At 28.0% G+C, this 22,312-nt stretch overlaps 2 protein-coding genes across 3 annotated transcripts; both read right to left on the bottom strand.

The window, feature by feature from the left end:
• Window positions 1-658: 658 nt before the first annotated feature.
• LOC125862590 (probable xyloglucan endotransglucosylase/hydrolase protein 26) lies at window positions 659-3,084 on the bottom strand. Its single transcript, XM_049542701.1, has 4 exons — window positions 2,891-3,084; window positions 2,532-2,632; window positions 1,713-1,906; window positions 659-1,129 (listed from the first exon to the last, which is right to left on the bottom strand). The coding sequence occupies exons 1-4, from the start codon at window positions 3,075-3,077 to the stop codon at window positions 721-723; spliced, it is 891 nt and encodes a 296-aa protein (XP_049398658.1). The 5' UTR covers window positions 3,078-3,084; the 3' UTR covers window positions 659-720.
• A 2,368-nt stretch (window positions 3,085-5,452) lies between these two features.
• Window positions 5,453-13,163, bottom strand: LOC125862220 (probable xyloglucan endotransglucosylase/hydrolase protein 26). Of its 2 annotated transcripts, XM_049542248.1 has the most exons (5): window positions 12,945-13,135; window positions 12,517-12,617; window positions 12,223-12,416; window positions 11,873-12,000; window positions 5,453-5,850 (listed from the first exon to the last, which is right to left on the bottom strand). In XM_049542248.1, exons 1-5 carry the CDS (start codon window positions 13,114-13,116, stop codon window positions 5,570-5,572), a joined length of 876 nt encoding a protein of 291 aa, XP_049398205.1. In that variant the 5' UTR covers window positions 13,117-13,135; the 3' UTR covers window positions 5,453-5,569. The 2 variants fall into 2 exon arrangements, with proteins under 2 accessions (XP_049398205.1, XP_049398204.1); XM_049542247.1 differs by lacking the exon at window positions 5,453-5,850 and having other exon boundaries at window positions 11,395-12,000; window positions 12,945-13,163.
• Between the last annotated feature and the right edge of the window lie 9,149 nt (window positions 13,164-22,312).

Here is a 22,312-nt window from a genome sequence, read left to right as displayed (position 1 = left end):
TTCCTTATCAGCCATTTTGAGGATTCGATTTTTGGAATAATCGAGGTGGAGCGACGGGGTGAATTTAGAATATAATTGAAACCCTTTTTTGGTGAGTATAAACTCTCTCTGTGTGTTTGTAAAGCCTTGAAAAACCAACCTTTATAAAGAATTTTGGATCTTAAATCTATTAAGCGTAAATGTTAGATTCGCCTCGAACTAAAAGAAAGAAATTGTCACTACTTACCCTTTTTAAAATAGCTATTTAGCAAATAGTCCCCTCTTTTTTATATTTCTTACAATTAATGGACATTTTCAATGAACGGTCTAAAAATTTGTAAATGAAACTTTAGATGATATATTATCTAAAATTATCTCATCCTTATTGGTGAGTACGAAAAGCCATATTTACCTAACTTCTTAAAATAGAGACAAAATCTAAGGGAAGAATCTAAAAGGAATATTTGCATAAATCAGTCTAGAAGAAGTCAGTATACTGAATTTTGCATTATCATAAATACTTCCTTTCATTATTTATCTTGGTCAAATGGTATATATAATAAACTTTCCAAAGAACAAATATTACAATCAAAACAACATTTTATCAAAAGAATTGGGTATAATTTCTTCGCAAAACAAGGGAAAGAAAAAAGAACAGAATAAATTACAACAAAAAAAATAAGAGTATATGTATCAAAATACATCTCATTTGTATCTATATATTGGACTCAATTTCATTTGTTAGAATTGAGGTTTAAAACACTCTCCAGGAAATTGTCCATTGAATCTCTTTGTATCTTTGCAATAATCATAAATCATGTAATTGTTCCTAACCCATTCCATTTGACCTTGTTTTGCATAACTCAATTGATTGTACTCAGGAGCAGTATACCAATTATTTGGAGTTTGAGTTGCACATTGACTAATGCTAATGGGTCCGTTCCAAGCACACGCCCGTGGGGCGAAATTTCGGTACTTCGCTATAAATGGAGCATTGGTCCAGTCACATTTGACAAGACCACCTCTAGTTGCCCAACTATCAGCATTCCAAAGGCTAGAGTAGACCCCCATTGCTTGCGCGTTCGGATAGGGAATGCCTTGGCTCTGATAGTTTTTGTAAACTCTAATTGGTATATCGTCAACGTACCATCTACAACATAAATAAATAAATAAACATTAGACAAGAATTGACTCAACCAACGCTCCATTTAATATTTAAGGTTCTTACTACAAATCTATTTCACTTTTATAGTTCTGAGTTCAAAATTTAATATTTATTGGCATTTCAGTATTAACAACTTATTACATAGTAGATATCTATATTCAAGTTGAAAATGTGGATTCAATTGAAAGCATATCACATTGGTTAATTATCCTGATATATAGAAAATTAATTATCTAAATTGATTACTACCACTTAATAATGTACCCTTGCTTGGTGGGCCCGTTAGTTAATCAATGGATGAAGTTCAACTTCGCTTTGAGTTGTTAGGCTAGTAAATATGTGTTATTTCTAAAACGATCCTTAAGGTCATTCGCTCAATCTCCTTGATTGTTCTACTATTGATGAATCAAGATATACAACCTACTTATCATGTAAAAAGGCGTTGATACATGCCCATGGTAAACAATAATGGCAAAGTCATGAATTTATTAAGAGCGTTCAAGATTTAACATATACAACATATATATGTATGTATATGTAATTTTTCGATAAAGAGTGTTCAACTTACACGACTGCATTGGGGTTCCAATGAATGGTGTAGTTATGATAATCAGTAGTTGGATCAAACCATGGATAGAATTGTTGTTCCCTGCCTCCTGCACCTTGGGTAAATATATTTGTGTGTATAATATATGGTTGCCCTGATATATTTCCTAGAAACTCGAAGTCGATTTCATCATGCTTGTCACCAGTTGAGGATAACTGTGGAATTAAAAACCAAAAATTAGATACTCCCTTTGTAATAATACATATATTTAACAACATGAATTACGCCTAGGATGTGTTCGATATGAACGAAAATGTTTTCTATTAAATATATATATTTTTGTAGAAAAAAGTAATTTTCTTAGTTATCTTTTGGTGTTTAATTAGTACACAAAAATAACGTCCCAAGAATATTTTTTTATATATATGATACCATGTTAAAGAAATAGACATAGAGCCTATAGCTCAATCACAAAAGTTAATTCATAAGGAGAGAATTTTTCAAGACTATATAAGAAGACCAAACATAGAATCAGCGATCTACACAAACTCATGGTCGGGTTCGAGTCTCCTACGGTACAGAGTTGTTTTTATTAGGAAACGCTTTATCCCCAATGTAGGACTTTCCGGCGCGAATCCATATATAATCGGACTCCAATGTGGGTACCAGGCACCAAATGGGAAACAAAAAAAAAAAATCTTGAATTTTTCAAGTTTTATTGATTATGTTATATATTTTGAATGCTTATTAATAAGATAAAAAAAAAAAATTAAAAGAACTACTATATATATGATATAATTTGTTGCATTATCTATTGAAGATTATTTAAGGTGAACTTACATAGTATGCAGTGACTGTTCCAGCAGAATTTCCAGGTACCAATTTAATTTGCATTTCTATACTTCCAAATAGAAATGTTCCTTTTGATTGTACACCTGAACCTGAAGATGGAAATAAACCAAAGTAGAAATTGGTGAGTGACATAATTTATAACAGTTCGATGCACAAAACATCCTACGTCAGTAGGGTCCGGAAATGAGACACACCCCAAAGAATGTATCTGATGTAGACAATCTGCCCTAATATAATCATCAGTAACTAGTAACTATTTCCACAGTTCAAACTTATGACCTACAGGTCACACTAGGATATTACAACATAATTTTTCAATGAAAATAATTCAGATGAAATTAATTTACCTGAGGATTGATCAAGGACAAGTTGAAGATCATCTCCTTGCATCCAAGAATTATGGGAACCCCAATTAATGTACATATTATCTGAGAAAACACCATTAACCATAACTAAAGAATCAAATAACACAATTGTTGAAATAATCAACAAATTAGCCAATGAAAGAACTAGAGAGCTGCCCATTTTGAACATAAATGGGATAATTAACTTAGTTTCTCTAGAAAATTAATGATGTGTTTTTGTTCTTAGGAATATGACATACTAATTATCTTTATATATAGTTCATAATCAAATATTGCCATTCCAAGAAAAACCCCTTGAAAAATGTATAATATTATAATTTAATTTGACCACGTCTTGATTTTCATATCTTTAGTAGTTGGTTTATACATAATAATTATTATATATATAAAATGATTGAAGTCATTGTTGGAAAATAATATGGAAGCTAGCAAATTACACGTATCAGCATAGATCGTGATGGGATGGTTGAAATTCCTCCGTCCTAAATCAAAAGTATGAGGTTTGAACCTTGAAACTAAAAGGAAAAAAAACAGTCAGAGAGCGTTAACCCCAAAATTGAACTTGTAATGTGCGAATATAAATTTAATTGAATTTCAATACGAATATCGAGCATCAGATAGAATAAGTAAAAGTAAAAGAGAGAGAAGTGGCAAAGCATATACAGTTGGGACGCGGCTTGGGAATTATGAAATGACGTGCATTAGACTATTGGAAAGACTCGACTTGGCCGGCTGACCGACATATGGTTTTATTTTGTTTGTTCGATTATTCGGAATTTACTTGACTAATTTAAATTCGTATGGAATATGATTTTTATTAGAAGAAGAATTTTGTTTTCTCATTTTCGTGTGTAATTATAGAGAAAAATGATTCGTATTGTTATATATTGAACAGATTATGTGATGCATTTTTCTTTTTTGTTATTTCAAAAAAGAATAATAGTATCTTTTTTTGTAAAAAAATAGTTCAATTTAAAATTTCATATCTTACAAGATGATTTATAATCATACAAATATATTTATAATTTTTTTTTAATTTTAGAATACAAATTTCAAAAGTTTTTTTACTATAAAAAGCACACGTGCTTTCCCAAAAATACCAATGGAAATAATCTATGTATTATCTTATGGAAGATAAAAGATGAAATAATGTATCTGAATAACTAAATCATACGTAACTAATTAATAATTATAATATTATTAATACCCGCATAACTCTAATCATAAATAAAACGACACCTTATTTTAAAAATGTTTTGCTAGATATTGACTTTGAATATATTCATAAGGGTTCATTACTATGGTTTTTTTTTAAAAAAAGGTTTTCCTATTACAAAACCAGGTGTTGTTTCTAATAAAAAATTCTTGGAATTTAATTACAATGTGAAAAAATGATTTTTATTACGGGGAAAATCATTAAATTATGTTTAAAAAATTGTTGAACAAATTATAAAGAGAATTCTAGAAAAGAAGATCTTTCCTTTGCAAAAGTCCACGTGAACAAGGCATTTGAACGTTGAATTATTTTAGCAACAATAATATATTTAACTAATTGACATCATCTTGCCGTTCTGCAATTTTGGTTGTGCATAAATAGACATTTAAAATGTTAAAAGGTGAACAAGAAGACACATATATTCTATATGACATAATACATGTAGGACGCTATGTAGGAAGTCGCGTAAGACACGAATTGTTAAGTAGGACGTGTGTTTCTACTTGTTCAACTCTACACAAATTTAAGTATCTACTTGTTCATACCTATAGTTGAAGGACTTAGATATCTGCCAATAGTTAAATGACATGTTTATATATAATGATATTTTTAACAAATTTATACCACTAGACAAAGCGTCTAACGATCTTTTATTAATAATAAAATAAAACCCTCAACGTAAATAAATACCAATTAAGGGACCTAGATCTTATCTTCCTAATCTTAATGAGGTAGTTAGAAATGTAGAATTATTTTCCACTTTGAGATTGCTTTAAATCCTTAGTACAAGCCATTTTGGGCCAAAATTAATGGATGGATATTGAACAAGTAACTCGGTATAATTCATGTATATTTTATGTATATCGATTAAGAATAAGTAAACAATGAATCCGATCAACTATTTGTGTAAAGATTCCACAACACATTTTAAAGTAGTCGATATATGATCCTTTCACAAAAAAAAACGACCGTTGATAGATTAATAGAAACAAACAATTTTACCTCAAAAAAGAACAAATAAGAAAAGCATACGCAAAATGTTGAAGTTCAAAGAAACTTTGAAAATAATCTGATACGACGATATTTTAGTCAATGGATTTTATAAATGAATAAAAATAGGTCATCTTTCTACTCTAAGTAATAATCATGTAAAAATTTCGAATAAAAACAATCAAGTTTTTTCTTTTTATTATAAAGAATAAAGTACATGAATATAATAAGATCAACTCAACAAGATCTTATTCAATATAACAACATTGTAAAAATAAAAGTAAAACAAATATAATCAAAATGTTCAAGACCAAAAAAACATTAAAAAGAACTTATTCCCGAAAAGAGAATAGTAACCATTAAGAAATGTGGTTTTAATTACTGCTTTGACAGAGTCAAAACAATTTTCTTTCTTTCTTTAGGTAGTGAAGTCACTCTGATTTGTTTATGTCCTTCTAGTATTGTGGCAATGAGCACTCAATAGGCATAACTCCTTTGAATCTTTTCACATCTTTGCAATAATCATAGATCATATACTTACTCCTCATTGAGTTCATTTGACCAAGTTTATTTGCACTCAATTTATTGTATAGAGGTGAACTCCACCAATTGGTTTTTGTAGGAATTGCACATGGGGAAATACTCATTGGTCCATTCCAATAACAAGCTCTTGGCCTAAATTTTCTATAAGTTGCAATAAATGGTGCATTTGTCCAATCAATTTTAACAAGACCACCTCTTGTTGCCCAATCATCAGCATTCCATAGACTAGTGTAGACTCCCATTCCTTGTTTGTTTGGGAATGAAATTCCTTTGGCTTGATAGTTTCTAAATACCCTAATTGGAATACTATCAATATACCATCTGAAAAAAAAAAAAATACAAACATTGCCACATCAAATTTCAAAAAATTGTCTAGTTTCTTGTGCTTGGTACGACAGAAGTCATTCTTGATACGACAAAATTCATTCTCGGAAAATATTTAGAGTGTTTAGTTGGAGAGTGAAATATCTTTCAAAAGTGACATTTACTATTAAAGATTGATTATTTGTACTATTATTATTACTACTAGTACATTTGTTTTAATTTTTGTGACGGTGTTTGGTTAGACATGAAGTTTAACAAAGATATTTTTTTTTTGAAACTTGTGGTAAAAAACAAGCGACAAATATTTGTGCGGCTATAAGTTATCTTGTTACGAGTAAAATCATAAGTTTAAATAAGAGTGTATGGTATTCTTTTTAGGATAGACTAAAAAGGAAAAGTATGATACATAAATTGGACAAATAAAGTTGTATTATTATAGAGGATAGTGTTTTGATGAAATTAAGAGTTGGCACTACATAAAAAATGATCATTAGCGGTACTTAATTCTTAATTGCTGCTAAATATGTATTTTTAACGGCAATTAACACTCTTTGTAGATGTCCCTAAAGCCTTTAGCGATATTGGTTCTAATGACACTTAACTAATGCCGGTAAAGACTTTAACACTCTTTATTAATGTCAATATTTATTGCTGCTAAAAGTTATTTTTGTTGTAGTGTGGTTAAACCAATATAAAGTTAAAAGTTGAGATAATCGTAAAGGAAAATATATTTGAAATTTATAGATAATAAAGGTAGTCGGTAGAGATATTTTAGTTATCTGAAAAGACCAACTTACACGACAGTATTGGGATTCCAATGAATGGTATAGTTGTGAAAATCAGCAGTTGGATCAAACCAAGGGTAAAATTGTTGCTCCCTGTTTCCAACACCTTGGGTATAAATATTTGTGTGTATAATAAAAGGTTGTCCTGATATATTTCCTAAAAACTCGAAATCGATTTCATCATGCTTGGTACCGGTAGAAGATAGCTGTCATGATAAATTAAAAAAATATTATGACACAAAAAATGTAATTTACATCTTACTATATATTATTAGTGCATAAAATTTAAAATTGGTTAATTTTGTCACGTTATATAAGTATACTTACGTAGTATGTTGTGACAGTTCCAGCAGAGTTATTAGGTACCAACTTGATAAGCATTTCAAAACTACCAAAAAGAAATGATCTTTTTGATTGAGCACCAGAGCCTAGAATTTAAATTAAAAACTCAGAGACGGATCTAGAGCAAATTATACAAGTATTGACAACTATTTTCAAATTGTGTACACAAATGTGCAAATTTCAAGTTATATAACTATAGTTAGATCACACTCATTTTGACCAATTATATTGTATCCAGATTCTGAATCCATCTCTATTTAGAGCAATCATTATCGAAGCAAGGGTGTGGCTAGTTGGTTGTTAAGACTAGAGCCAATTGAATCTCCTTCGCCAAAAAAAATTACACTATATAAATAAGTTAATTTTTTTTATTGTATATAAACTATTGAATTGCGTCAACATAAATAGAAAAATTTAGTATAGTGGTAAAGGGGTTCTAATATTATTTTTGGTCCTAGATTCAGATTCCAAATATAACATTCTTATATTTTTCGGATTCCCATCATATATATAAATTTTTGGCTCCGCTACTGAATTTGAAAAATCGAAAAAAATTAAAACTTATACCTGCAGATTTATCAAGAACAAGTTGAAGATCATCCCCTAGAAGTTTACAATGATGAGCACCCCAATTAACATACATGCTACTTGATGTCATCCCAATGACTACATATGAATGAAATAATGCAATTGTTGCAATAATCATCAAAACCAATGAATTAAAATCTATGAGTTTTGCCATCTTAAAATTATTTTTTGTGATCACACTTTTTTTTCTTCACTTGGAAATTGTACATTTTGCTATTAGGCTATGATGGATTTATATAGCATAATTATTTTATTTTAAAAAAAAAAAAAAAACTTTGAATTAGTATGTGTAATTTTATGTATTTTGTACTGCTGACCAAGTTTGAGGTTGACATTCTAACTAATACCAAGTAGATGCAGTTGACAATTAATCAAGAAATTTGGTTACATGTATGTTGCATTTATTGTTGGTGTTTGATCAATTTTTTAAATTGATGATAATTTTATTTTTTAAAATTCATGATTGAAGTTTATGGTTACAAGTTATTTAAATTGAAGTTTAATATATATGTCTTGTATTTTGGGAGACAAAAAATTACTTGATGATTGACATTTATGGTTACACTATTTTACATAGTTTTAATATGAAATTACAATCTATCCCTCTTTAGTTTGTAATTACATTAATCCCTTATAAAGTAACACAAATCGGATACATAATATGTACTCGGATACATTATAACATAAACTGGATACATATTATGTAGCTCGGATACATTAAAAACTAACTCGAATACATTATAAAATAAACCGGATACATAATATGTAGCTCGGATACATTAAATACTGGCTCAGATACATTAATATATAACTCGGACACATTAAAGAAAATAAGGAATTTTAGAGATTTTTAAAAATAGAAGGGGATATTGAAAATAAGGGAAACATAGGACGTGTATTTCAATAATTTTTCCTTTTACAAAAGCATGATGATATTTTTGATGGAGCGCGGGCCGATGAGAACATGTAAAAAAAATAAATTAAGAAATGACAAGCTTTTTTTAAAAAAAAAGTGCATTTTACACTTTTACGTGAATTTCATATATTGAGATGTAGGAGAAAAATGAACTTTCATTATAAGGCATATTAAGAATTTAAATGGTACGCACATTTTTGGTTCGATGATGATATCACTCGAAAGATATTCATAAGAGTTTATTAGATCACAACGGACAATACATGTCACTTGGGTCGTGGAATTGGAATTTGTACATAGGGGACGGAGCTAGAAGTTTGGATACAGTTCGATTGAATTCAATAGCTTTTGCTTAAACAATATATTTTTATTTAACAAATTTTAAAATACGTACAAGTATGAAATTTAAAATATATTTTTATTTAACAAATTTTAAAATACGTACAAATATGTAATTTAGAACCCAATTTTCCCACTTGAAAACGTCACTTTAAAATTTAGTTATGATTCCACCTCTGTCTATACATATGAGCTTTGAGGATCTTGTTGTGTGTTTGACATACTCTTTCCGTCTCAAATTATTTGTTATGTTTCATTAATTTTGTCTTAAACTTTTAAAATAGCAAATAATTTGAGATAGTTTTTAAAAATTACGACGATGAATAATTTAAAACGGAAAAAGTACTAAATACTCATATTACCTAACTAGCTTGTTAAGTTCTTCCCTAGCTATGACACATTATTTTGAAAATGTATAGATAATTGGAATTTTGAGTTTTGAATAAATGAGAAGTGATCAACTCTACAAGGGCTTCATAATTATATTAGGTCTAATTAATTAATTAATTAAGACGTGCAGGCCTTAAAATGTTATTCTTTGAATTGATAGAACTATATAATAGAAATAGTTTAGCCTATGAGAATATTGATCCTAAGGTGTGTCATACTCCTAAATACTTCGATTGTCTACCTCTACTTTATGTTTATGAATTCGTCCCGATTGCTTGAGAGTATGAGATATTGATACAATGATAAAACTTAAAAAAATAAAATTGAACATAACTTTTCAAAATGTATTCTACTCTTTTTAAGAAAAAAGACATAAAACATGCGCTTATATTCACAAGTTCTAAAAGCTATAAAGAATATTCAATCATACGGAACAAATATACTTGTTATAATTAATCTTGTATACGAAGAAAATTTCTCAATATCGTTCATTATTAGTCAAACCAAGACCACCCATATTTCAACCAAACAAAATCGGAAAAAGAAAAGGGAGAATGATGGATATGAATTAGTTGTGGGTCCTAAATAAATGAGTTTTAAAATTTTATTTTGGAAAAACTATCTTATTAGACATACATTTATATCATATATACTAATTTTATCTATAATTTCAAATAATAACGTACCTTATCACTAATTAAGAGTTTCCTATAATATATTGAGAAAGATACAACTAGATAAATGTATTTTTGCTACCATATACACTAAAATAGTGAGAGATGTGAGCGAGATGGGAAGGGAGGCGAGCAAGATGGTATCTGGGATACATAACCATCTCGACCGGACCGGCTATTCCTCCCTATCTCACTCATGTATCTATACGTATCTGGTGTGATTCGCATGTATAGGAGAGTGGCGAGCGAGATGGGAAAGAGGCGAATGTGTTATGTATCCCAGCTACAGCACTTGGATACAATGTATCTAGAACAAATTACACCTAATTTTGACACTATGTATCCCGAGATGCATGTATCTGGACGCACCAAAATCTGGTAAAAATTCGTAATATTACAAACTAGAACGTATCTAAGTAATTAGCTCATAAACTAATGAAGTTTTGGTAAGTTTCACTTTTATTTTATAGAATACAAAAAAATTGGAACAAGTTTTGAAATATTAAAATAGCCCAACGATCATATTTTGGATCAAAGAGAGCCTGAAGCTATTTTGGGACAAATTTGATGGATAGATATTGAAGGATTAACCTGAATAGATATCCACTCAACCGCATAAACTTAAAAGGGAAAAAATTGTATGAAATAACAAACTATTAATTCAAATTAAATGCTATAGCCATAGTTTATTTTAATTGTAATTCGCAGCAAATATCCCTTTTTTTTTCATCTGATTCGGTATACAATTAGCCAATTTATACATTTCGGTATAAAATGTGTTTGTGTTTGTATAAAGCGAAAGAAAAGTGTATATACAAATACAAATACATATATTTTTGTTCTATACACTTATAATTATACAAATACAGATCTTATTATACAAATTATAATGTATAAATGAATTTATACAAAACTGAACAATTTGTATAAAATTGGATGTTTGTAGCGAATTATACAATCAAAAGCTCCATAACAAACATAAAATTTGCTATGGAGCACAATTATGTAAACTATAGCTATAACATACAAATATATTTTTTATGTTTGTTATATGTGAAAGTTGCTCAACTTAAAATAACCTAAAGATGTATAATATATGTATAATATAATTCTATATATATATATATAAAAAAAAGGAAAACATAAGCAAAATGCTAAATTCATAGAGACATTGAAAATAATTTGATACGATAGTGTGATTCAATTATTCTTATTGTATACTATGTTGTGTAAATTTTATAAATGAATACAGATAGATAATCTTTTTATCTGAGTAATACTTATGAAAAAATTCTGAATAAAAACAATATGTTTTTTTACTTAAAGGAATAAAATACATAATAATATCAACTCAACAAAATCTTCTCGCTCAACACGACAAAATTATTAAAGAAAATAAATACAATAAATATAACCAAAATATTGAATTTCAAAGAAACATTAAAAATAATTCATTCCCAAAAAGGAGAATAATAACAATTTAGAAATATAGCTTCCATTGTTGCTTCGATAGGATCGAAACAACTTCTTTTCTTTCTTCAGGTATAGTGAAGTCACTCCGATTTGTTTGTGCCTTCTAGTATTGTGGCAATGAGCACTCAATAGGCATAACTCCCTTGAATCTTTTCACATCTTTGCAATAATCATAAATCATATTCTTGCTCCTAATTGAGATCATTTGACCAACTTTATTTGCACTCAATTTATAGTATAAAGGTGAAGTCCACCAATTGGAATTTGTTGGAATTGCACATTGTGAAATACTCATTGGTCCATTCCAATAACAAGCTCTTGGTCTAAAATTTCTATAAGTTGCCATAAATGGTGCATTTGTCCAATCAATTTTAACAAGACCACCTCTTGTTGCCCAATCATCAGCATTCCATAGACTAGTGTAGACTCCCATTCCTTGTTGGTTTGGGAATGGAATGCCTTTGGCTTGGTAGTTTCTAAATACCCTAATTGGAATACTATCAATGTACCATCTGAAAAAAAAAAATGTCACATCAAATTTCAAGACTGATTGGTTCTGACGACATGTCTGATATGATAAAAGTCATTTATAACATATATAAATTTCAAAAAAAAATTCTTTAAATTTTGTGCTTAGTCAGATATCAAAAGCACTAGTAGTGAGGATGGGAAAGGTTATGTGTAAACCGGTTTTTTATATAATGAAAGGAAGTTGTCTAAAAAGATCGACTTACACAACAGCATTAGGGTTCCAATGAATGGTGTAATTGTGAAAAGCAGCAGTTGGATCAAACCATGGATAAAATTGTTGCTCTCTATTTCCAACACCTTGGGTGTAAATATTTGTGTGTATAATATAAGGTTGTCCTGATATATTTCCTAGAAACTCGAAATCGATTTCATCATGCTTGGTACCAGTAGAAGATAACTGTCATGATAAATTAATAACGTCATTATATAAATAACGTTCACGTCTCATTATATATTGTTAGTATACAAAATTTAAAATCGATTATAAATATACTTACATAGTATGTTGTGACAGTTCCAGCAGAGTTGTTAGGTACCAACTTGAGAAGCATTTCAAAGCTACCAAAGAGAAATGAATTTTTTGATTGAGCACCAGAGCCTGAAGTTGAATTAAACCATAATAATTAGTAAACTCAAAAAGTTTGAATTCTATAATTTTTCTCAATCAAATATAAATGTTATTTTTTATTTGCTCGATCGCTTTTCACTTTGGACTTATAGGTTTAGAGCTGAATCTAGATCATGTTCCGTAGGTTCATCTGAATCTGTTAACTTTCATATATAAGTTATGCACATAGACATATCCAAAAAAAAAAGTGTCATTCTATGCATAATATAAGAAATTACTATCCAACCCGTCCATCTGACATTCTACGCGTAATATACAAAAAAATTACTATATATCACCAAAAAAATTGTAACTTGCCTGCAGATTTATCAAGAACAAGTTGAAGATCATCCCCTATAAGTTTACAATGATGAGCACCCCAATTAACATACATGCTACTTGATGTCCATCCATTGACTAAATATGAATGAAATGTAATTGTTGCAATAATCATCAAAACCAAGGAATTAAAATCTATGATTTTTGCCATCTTTAATTAATTCTTGTGATCACACACACTTTTTTTTGTGAGTGATCACACTTGGAAATTGTATATTTTCTTTTAGGCAATGTAGGGTTTATATAGCAAAAAAAAAAAAGAAAAGACCTTTTCAATTACTATATTGTAAACTTGTTTTTATGAATTTTGTGCTGACCATGTTTTGAAGTTGACATTCCAAAATACCGTGTGGGTGTAGTTGGCAAATTAATCAAGAAATTTGGTTACATGTATGTTGTATTTAATTTGTTGGTTTTTTAGCAAGAAAAAAAAAGAATATATGTGATGATAATTGAAGTTTAATATAGTATTTTAGGAGACCACTTTTACTTGATGATTGACATTTATGGTTACACTATTATGAAAAAAGTTCTGTGACATTTATGACAGAGCACGAACTAACGAGAACATGTAAAAAAAAAGAGAGATAGAAATGACAAGTTTTTGAAGAAGATATATTTTACACCTTTAGTGAATTTCGTATATTGAAATGTGAGAGAATAGCGAAGAACTTTAATTATAAGGTTTATGAAAAATTCAAATGGTATGTGCACTTTTGGTTTGATCATTCGAAAGATAAATTCATAAGATTTTATTGGATTTTGCATAGGGACAAAGCTAGAATTAGTTCGGATACGATTTGATTGAATTCAATAAATTTTGCTTAAATAATATATATATGTATTAACAACTTTTAAAATATGTACAAATATGAAATGTAAAACCTAATTTTACCACTTGATATATAAAGTCGTCGCTCTAAGATTTAGTTATGATAATATAGTAGAAATTTTGGCTCCACCTCTGTTAGTATATATGAGTTTTTAGGATCCTGTTGTGTGTTGACATACTCCCTCCGTTTAAAATTATCTATTACGTGCTCTTTAGAAAGATATCAATAAGGAGGGAATTTTGACTATTGTACCCTTATTTATATCTCAAAATAATTTATCTTCATATACTTACTCTATTGAGGTGTTTGTAGTCTTTAAGAACAACTACGACCAAGAATAAAATGGAAAAAAGTTAACTTTTGTCTTAAACTTTTAAAATAACAAATAATTTAAGATATCTATTTTTAAAAATTACTGACAGATAATTTAAAAAGAAAGTACTAAATACATATTTTATCTAATTAATAACTAGCTTGTGTAGGTCTTCCCCAGTTATGACACAATTTTAAAAATGTATAGAGTTGGAATTTTGAGTTTAGAATGACGTGCATGAGACTAAAATATGAGAAATAATATTAGGTGAAATTAATTAATTAAGACGTGCAGACCTTAATTAACGACATTTTTTGAATTGATAGAACTCTATAAATTGTTATGTTAGCCAATGAGTGTACTGAGCCCACGGTGCGTCGAACCCTAAATACTTCGATAGTCTATTTCTACTTTATATTTATAAACTCATTTCACTAGTTGAGAGTGTAAGATATTGTTACAAAGATAAATTTTGAAAGTTTATTTTTTGAACACGCCCTCTCATCTTCTTTTCTATTATGATTTTACTCTATACTTTCACTTTTAAGCACCATTGTCAAATATTCACAATTTTTCTGTAGTATGATAGGGATTACGATCTCTTCCTCGGATTAAAACTTAGCCACATCATTCATATTCGTTGTTTACACCAAACACACTAATGCATGACATGTGTCATGGTTGATGTATAAATTATCATCACTCTTTAAGGTTAAATTAATTTATTTGGTTTAAACATCGAGTGAGAGTAAATTCTTACTTATCGGCCTTTTGAAGTAGTACTTCTAAATTTCACACTTTTTTGGGTATAACTTTGCAATTTTGCTTTTAAATTTGTTTTTCAACATGGTTAAGTGGTGTTAAAAAAATTTTAAAACTTGTGGTCTAATATATGCATATATATATATATATATATATATATATATAAATTATTATTTTATTAAGAATAAAAGAAGAAGTTTAAAATTAAATTATTTATGAATTAAAAATGTGTCATTTGGGACCGATTTTAAAAGAAAAAATATGTAATATAAATTGAGACGGAGGAATATTGTCCTTTGAATTGGGCTACTAAAATCTTCATATCGTTCTTCTTAAAAGTGGCCCAACCAAAATGATACCTAAGGAATAGAAAAAATGGCTCAACATGACATCTTATTTTACTAATTGGCAGCATATAGCCTTCTTTTATTTTTTTGACAAAAAAAAGTTTTTGAAAATTAAATTTTGCAATTAGTAGCCCACTTATTGGGAAGTTCATTTTTAATAAAATTAAATAATTTTAGAAGGTGGGCAGCATGGTGTCCTTTTTTATTGGAAAGTGGTTTTTTTCTTCTTATTTTTTATCTTCTTTTCCATACACACACGATTCTTTTGAATTGTGTTTTTTTTAATTAATTCTTTCTTCTTCTTCTTCATTACTTTGAATAAAAGATGATTCACTTTTTGTTTATTAGTTTTACATATTTGAGTTCTATAAAAATATTCGTTCATAGTGTCTATTTTTTCTCTTCCGCTTTTAAATTTTTTATGGTTTGTTGATGTCTACTCGTCAATTTCTCTAACTGTTAGCCTATGTTTGATCCCCCTCTTGTATTGTCGTTCAATTTTTTGGGAGTTTTAATTTTTGAAATTTAAGGTATATCTAGTTTAGGCAAAAACTTACATAACAATAATTGATTGTAGGTATCAATTGTCATGTTTAAGAAAGTTATCCCTAGGATTATTCATAAAAAAAAGGATTCTCATTCTAATTTTGTGGATTCTCCATCCATAGCTCTAAATTTTAGCCATGTAAGTTCTTCTCGTTATTCGATTCAACTTGTGTGTTTGCTATTGAGCATTTTAAATTTAATGTGCAATCCTCATTTACACATTGAATAAAGAATTTGAAATGTATACAAATTTTGAGGAAATAAATACACGAATATGTATACGTGAATGCAATGCATACATGAAGTGTTTGATTTTTTAATATGTATGCACTGATTTTTTCATATGTATACACTGGAAGGGATAACATAGCTATAATTGTATATTAATATACTAAGTGAATGAATACACCATTCTTTTACCTATATACAATCATCAAGTATACAATTGGAATTTTTTTTAATCAAGTAACGAATAAAAAAATATATGAAAATACATAATTACGTTTTTAGGTGATTACGTATTGTATATATAATTTTTGATGTTTTCGTTATTTTTGTTGTTTAGTGATGATTGGTTATACGAGGAAAACAAAAAAAAAACTATTAAAATGTCATTTATTAATTTGGGCCATTTTGTGCTTATTTTTTATTTATCTATTAAATGCTAATTATTATTGGGCTATTTATTGCTAATTATAACTATAAGTTGTATATATGTGTCATTTCCTCTAAGGAATACATGTTGAATTTAAAGGCCCAATTTACAAGCCCACCTACTATACACTAGATTTATTCGTAAATAGTATAATAATTAAGGAGGAATTGACACAGACAACTGTTACATACAATTGGCAACATATAGCCCACTATTAATTAGCAATTAATAAACAAATAAAAAATTGGCACATATTAGCCTAAAAGTAATATATCAACATTTTTTCAATTTTTTTTTTAATAATAAAAGATATTTAATATCATCTCTCTTCTAACTTCCAACCATTACTCCTTAAAACTAGCAAAAGATTATTTAGAATTATCTCTTCTTTCAAATTATTACGTGTTTTTTAAAATAATAAAAGAAAATTAATTTCATCTCTCTTCTAACTTCCAACCATTTCTCCTTAAAAATAGCAAAAATTATTCAAAACTCTCTCCTTTCAAATTATTTCGTATTTTAAAAAATAATAAAAGAAAATTAATGTCATCTCTGTTCTATCTTCCAACCATTTTCACTTAAAACTAGCAAAATACTGTCTAGAATTATATTTTTTCTTAAAATTAGCAAATAATATTTTGATTATGATTATTCCTATTTCAAAGGTATTCTTATGAATTCATTACCTGCCAATTATTTTGCCTTTGAACTCAATCCATATTAATTTAACAAATTTGTATACATTTGTTTGCATTGGTATTCATTAATATGTATTCATCTAATAGATTGACATACATTTGTATTGATATACATTTATATTTATTTGCATTAATATCTTTCAAATTTTACATAGGTATACATTTGTATTGGATACATTCGTCCATATTCATTTATAAATTGGTGTACATTTGTTTCCATTAATATCTTTCTAATTTTACATTTGTATTGGATACATTTTGTTCTTATTCATAATAAATTGGTACACATTTATTTGCATTAATATCTTTCAAATTTACATTGGTATACATTTGTATTGGATACATTCGTTCATATTCATTTATAAATTGGTATATATTTGTTTGCATTAGTATCTTTCTAATTTTACATAGATATACAGTTGTTTGCATTACTATTTTGGAATGCAATCAACGAAATTCATTAACAAATTAGATAATTTTACATTGTTATATGTTCGTTTGTATTCATTAACATATTTAGATACATTTGTTGGAGACAAAATAAATATTCATTATCAAATTCAATCAACGAAATTCAATATTTCAAAAAAATGTCATAAATATATTAATTTATTATTTATTAAAAATTGAAAAAACGTCAATTCCAAAAATCACGAAACCTTGCAGTTTTTGGGAAAAGAAAAGTTGTAAAATTATAATACAAATACGAAAATTTGTAAAAAGAAAAAATCTTGCATTCAACTACAGGATAAAAGATGTAGAAATCTCAATTTTTTTAAAAAAATAACCCAGACAATCAATATAAAAAAAATTAGTATGATTTGAGTTACTTGTTGTGAAAAGTTACTATTGTGATTGATCTTTAATGAAAATATTTCAAAGAAGAAGATGAAATTCTAAACTTGAAAGAGGGAGAAAAAAAAAGGAAAGAAAGAAAGAATTGAAAAACACGTAAAAAAAAATTGTTGACAAATTATAAGGAAAAAGAAAAAAGGAACAAATTATTAGGAGATAGAAAAATTTCTCTCTCTAACTGCTAGGAAATAGAGAGAATNACAGCTTTTAATTGTATATGTATAGCGAATTATACATATATATGTTTGCTATGGAGCGCAATTATGCAAACTTTGCTATAGCATACAAATATGATTTTTTTGTTTGCTATATGTGAAAGTTACTCTTCTTCTTAAAAGTGGCCCAACCTAAATGATACCTAAGGAATACATGTTGAATTTAAAGGCCCAATTTACAAGCCCACCTACTATACACTAGATTTATTCATAAATAGTATACTAATTAAGCAGCATTGAGTATCAACTGATAGTACTTGTATTAGAGTTTGACTATATTCAGATCCTTCATTGCAAGGCCCATTCTGAGGGCAGCGCTTCTAACAAGGTTTTTTTTTTTTCATATTCAAGACTCAAACTCGAGACCTTTAATCAAGTATGAAAAAACTCCAACCATCCTATCACAATCCATGTTAGTGACAAACAATCACATGATTGAGACATTATATTTTTAAAATCAGGAGAAAATAATAAGTTAAGTGTTAAACATCTAAAAAGTTGAACCCATAAAATTTAAATTTTATATTTTCTTTGCATCGTAATGAAGATGTTGTCAACAACGAAAAAATATTGAATTGTTTACATAGAGTGGAGGAGAAAATATTAAGCTTATAAGTTTTGGACAACATATACATACCATCAAAACTTTTTATAATAACGTTGTTTGTTCTGGCTTTTTTAATTTTTATAACATATTGTTATTATAAAAAACATATCATATAATATGACACGAAATGTTAATTTTATAAAAAAATATATCTGTTATAATAAATAATATTATAAAAAATGACTATTATAAAAAAATATGATTTCTTTTAAATGATTAAAGAGGAGAAATTTACATTCTTGTTATCTTCTCTAAGTCAGCATATGTATTAGTATCTCGCCATCTGTTTCGAAAAATGAGTACATATAATAATTATATATATAGTAGTAGTATACAGCTCACGCAAATCTTGTGAAATTGATTTTCTCATTCATGACATCGAAGAATATTATGAAATCCCAACTTAAGATAAGAAGTCTCATATCGAAAAATATAGGAGAGATGTAAGGTATATAAGTAAATCTTACCAACTAGTGATACATTTTAAGATTGTGCGGGCCTAGATCCAGAGCGAATAATATTACTGACACTGAGCCGTTACAAATATATATAGGGATGTCGGGTTGGCGAAGATTCTTTCGTCCTTAATATGAAATTTAGTATTCGAGTTTTTGAGAATGAAAAAATTTATCTTAAAAGCGTCGACTTAAGAAATGGACCCTGCAATATGTGAATTCGAATCACAAGAATCTAACGATGTGACAAATGTTTAGATTGTATTTCCGATATATATCTATATTTTCAAAAAGAGAAAATATGAAACATACATAGCTATATTTGTGTTGATACATGTTTTATATCGTATTAATATCCGTCTGAATATAATTTTTTCACTAATACAACTATATATGTCTAATGCAACTTTTCCACCTGATACAATAATTTGTAAATTCGCAAACTATAGCTACGTTTCATGATTACACTCTAAACTATAGCTATATATGATATATTTTCTTTTCAATTTTAGTCCAACCTTAAAACCAAAATACATATATAGTGATTTTTCAAGTAATAAATTATTTTAATTGAAGGCATGGAAATGACAAGTGTTGACCAAATCCGACATGTTACTATGTAAATATAATTAATTATGTGCAACATGGAACTAACTTTAGTCAATTACATATCACAATCAGAACTCACATTAATTAGCAAATTTAAATGCCTGACAGACCACTAAGGGTTGTGATCTTAATTACCTGGTCCAAATCAAGAATTATTGGTTGTTTATTAATTTCTTCAGTGTAATAGGATATGTGGAATCTCATCCTTAAGTTGAAAAAAAAAAAATTAGTTAAAAGGTTTTGGGTTTGAATATGTCTGGTATAGAGTCGTCTTTCTTAGGAAGTGTTTTACTTTTGATGTGAGATTTTTTTAAGCATATATGAATTTAGTTTGAATCTAATGCAATTATCGAATACCGACGCAAACATGTATTCCTATTTTCTTCAATTAGAAAAAGAATTTTTAATAGAAAACTTTCTCCTTTAGTAATTCATACACTAAGTGAACATGAATTAATTAAGTAAAAATTACATAAATCTCACAGTGTTAAGAGATAATTAGATCATATCCCTATTCTTTTTCAAATTACAAAAATTCCTTAAAACTATAGGATCTTAGATACATCAGAAAATATATGGATAGATAACTCATGGATTGCGAATAATACATTACGGGATGTATCCGAGAGGAGATAAGAATATACCCGAAAGGGAACATGAATTTATCCGGAAGAGGATATGAATATATCCAATCAGTGAATTTTGAATACCGAATAGATAAAATTTTAAAAAAATTGTATTATCGCAATGAAGACCGATACTACATATCACAATCTATATGGAATAACTTAACACTCTCACTCTTATTCACATATGTCGACGGAAGTGTGAACAATATAAAATGAGAATTTAGTATCGAGTAAATAAAAAATTGAGAGGTACATGATTTGGCACAATAAACCTTGAACCTAACGCAAATGCTATAGCTCATTAAGCAGGAATTATCTAAGATCAGCACGAGAAGTGGAAACTGTCCAAAAATATTCTTAATATAATGTGATATTATTCGTATTGAATTAAGCATGCGTATAATATATCATTAACAGTATCCAATACATATAAATAGCTCGTTATTTTTTTAAATTATCATTGTGAAATTTTATTCGTACACTGTATAATCACCAGAAGTGGAAATTGTGTTCAAGGGCCCATATATCAGATGCAAAATCTAATCTAATTATAGTTATAAGTCAAGATATAAAGATTGTTTCTTTCCAAAAGCCAATTAAAGTATTTCATGAATTCAACTATATATCATAATGAATAAGGTACAATTTTCTTTAAACTTATCTTTTCCAATAGTGACTATCATAGGATATATAATTAGCATCTTGACATTATTAACCTTATAATTGATATATGTTTTCAATTATGACCATTTTCATACATTGTACCAAATCAAAAAACATCTCAAACACCAAAAAAAGTCCATAAAGATGCATACAAAAAATGAGGAAATCAAAAAAAAAATTGTTCCCTTTTTTTTATTACCTAATGGGGAAGAATATTTATTTTCAACATAGCACCAAATTAGTCTATCTATCCACTTGAATTTTATGTTCCCCATATACCTTCTTTTATAAAGTTGAATACTGTTTAATAATAGTGGTTTATTGATGATAGAAAACATACTGAAATCATGATTCTAACTTGAGTACTTGTACTTATTTGCTGATGCGGAATCAGGATTTGAATTATATGAATTTAAAATTTAAAAATAATAATATCAGATGTTAATATATATTTGATGAATTTTGTTATTAGAAATACAAAATGTGAACTAAAGTTACTATATCTGGTAGAATCCGTACATCAGTTTCTAGCTCTATCTCTGCTTATTCACAACAACAAAAAAGAAGAAGGAAGGAAACTCAAATAATATACCATCAAACTATTTATTAGAAATGACTCATTCATGCATGCTACTATTTGTTAATAATTGAGCATATTTATGTCATCACCCTAATAACTAAAATAGCCAATTTTGAAAAATCATAATTGAATATGTGTCATTCATTAAAATGGTTCAAATATTAACAGATGATACGAATGTATGAGATGTTTTTTTTACTTCATATACCCCCAATGATATGACATTATTTGCTTCATATGACCTTTTTTGAAGATATTATTGAATTATGTCTATGTTAACTCAGTGCACTAAATTTCTACTTTAAAATATAAAAATAGCGTTTACAGACCATTTTTTTTAAATAGCCCTTTTCATAGTATTGCAAATTCCACAAAAATAATTTCATGACAATATTCTAAAGTTTCATCCATAGAATCTGAAGTTCTATAATAATTGATTATTTCTCCGTTATAAAAACCGAAAAAGTGATTATTTGTGAAATTCACCCCTTTAAAAGAAATTTAGATGAATTCTTTTTCTTTTTTAAGACAAATTAATTTAAACTAATAAACAACTCTCATAATTTAAATAGTAGCCACA

Source organism: Solanum stenotomum, chromosome 4 (genome assembly GCF_019186545.1).
Source record: "Solanum stenotomum isolate F172 chromosome 4, ASM1918654v1, whole genome shotgun sequence".
Taxonomy (NCBI): Eukaryota; Viridiplantae; Streptophyta; class Magnoliopsida; order Solanales; family Solanaceae; genus Solanum; species Solanum stenotomum.
This window is presented reverse-complemented; position numbering and strand designations above follow the sequence as displayed.

Coding starts and splice junctions, on each gene's coding strand:
- LOC125862590 (XM_049542701.1), bottom strand. CDS start 3,077: ATGTTCAAAATGGGCAGCTCTCTAGTTCTTTCATTGGCTAATTTGTTG. Junction 1,907..2,531: donor GAACAGTCACTGCATACTAT/GTAAGTTCACCT, acceptor TTAATTCCACAG/TTATCCTCAACTGGTGACAA. Junction 1,130..1,712: donor TGGAACCCCAATGCAGTCGT/GTAAGTTGAACA, acceptor TTTATGTTGTAG/ATGGTACGTTGACGATATAC.
- LOC125862220 (XM_049542247.1), bottom strand. CDS start 13,116: ATGGCAAAAATCATAGATTTTAATTCCTTGGTTTTGATGATTATTGCA. Junction 12,618..12,944: donor TGTTCTTGATAAATCTGCAG/GCAAGTTACAAT, acceptor ATTCAACTTCAG/GCTCTGGTGCTCAATCAAAA. Junction 12,001..12,222: donor TGGAACCCTAATGCTGTTGT/GTAAGTCGATCT, acceptor TTTTTTTTTCAG/ATGGTACATTGATAGTATTC.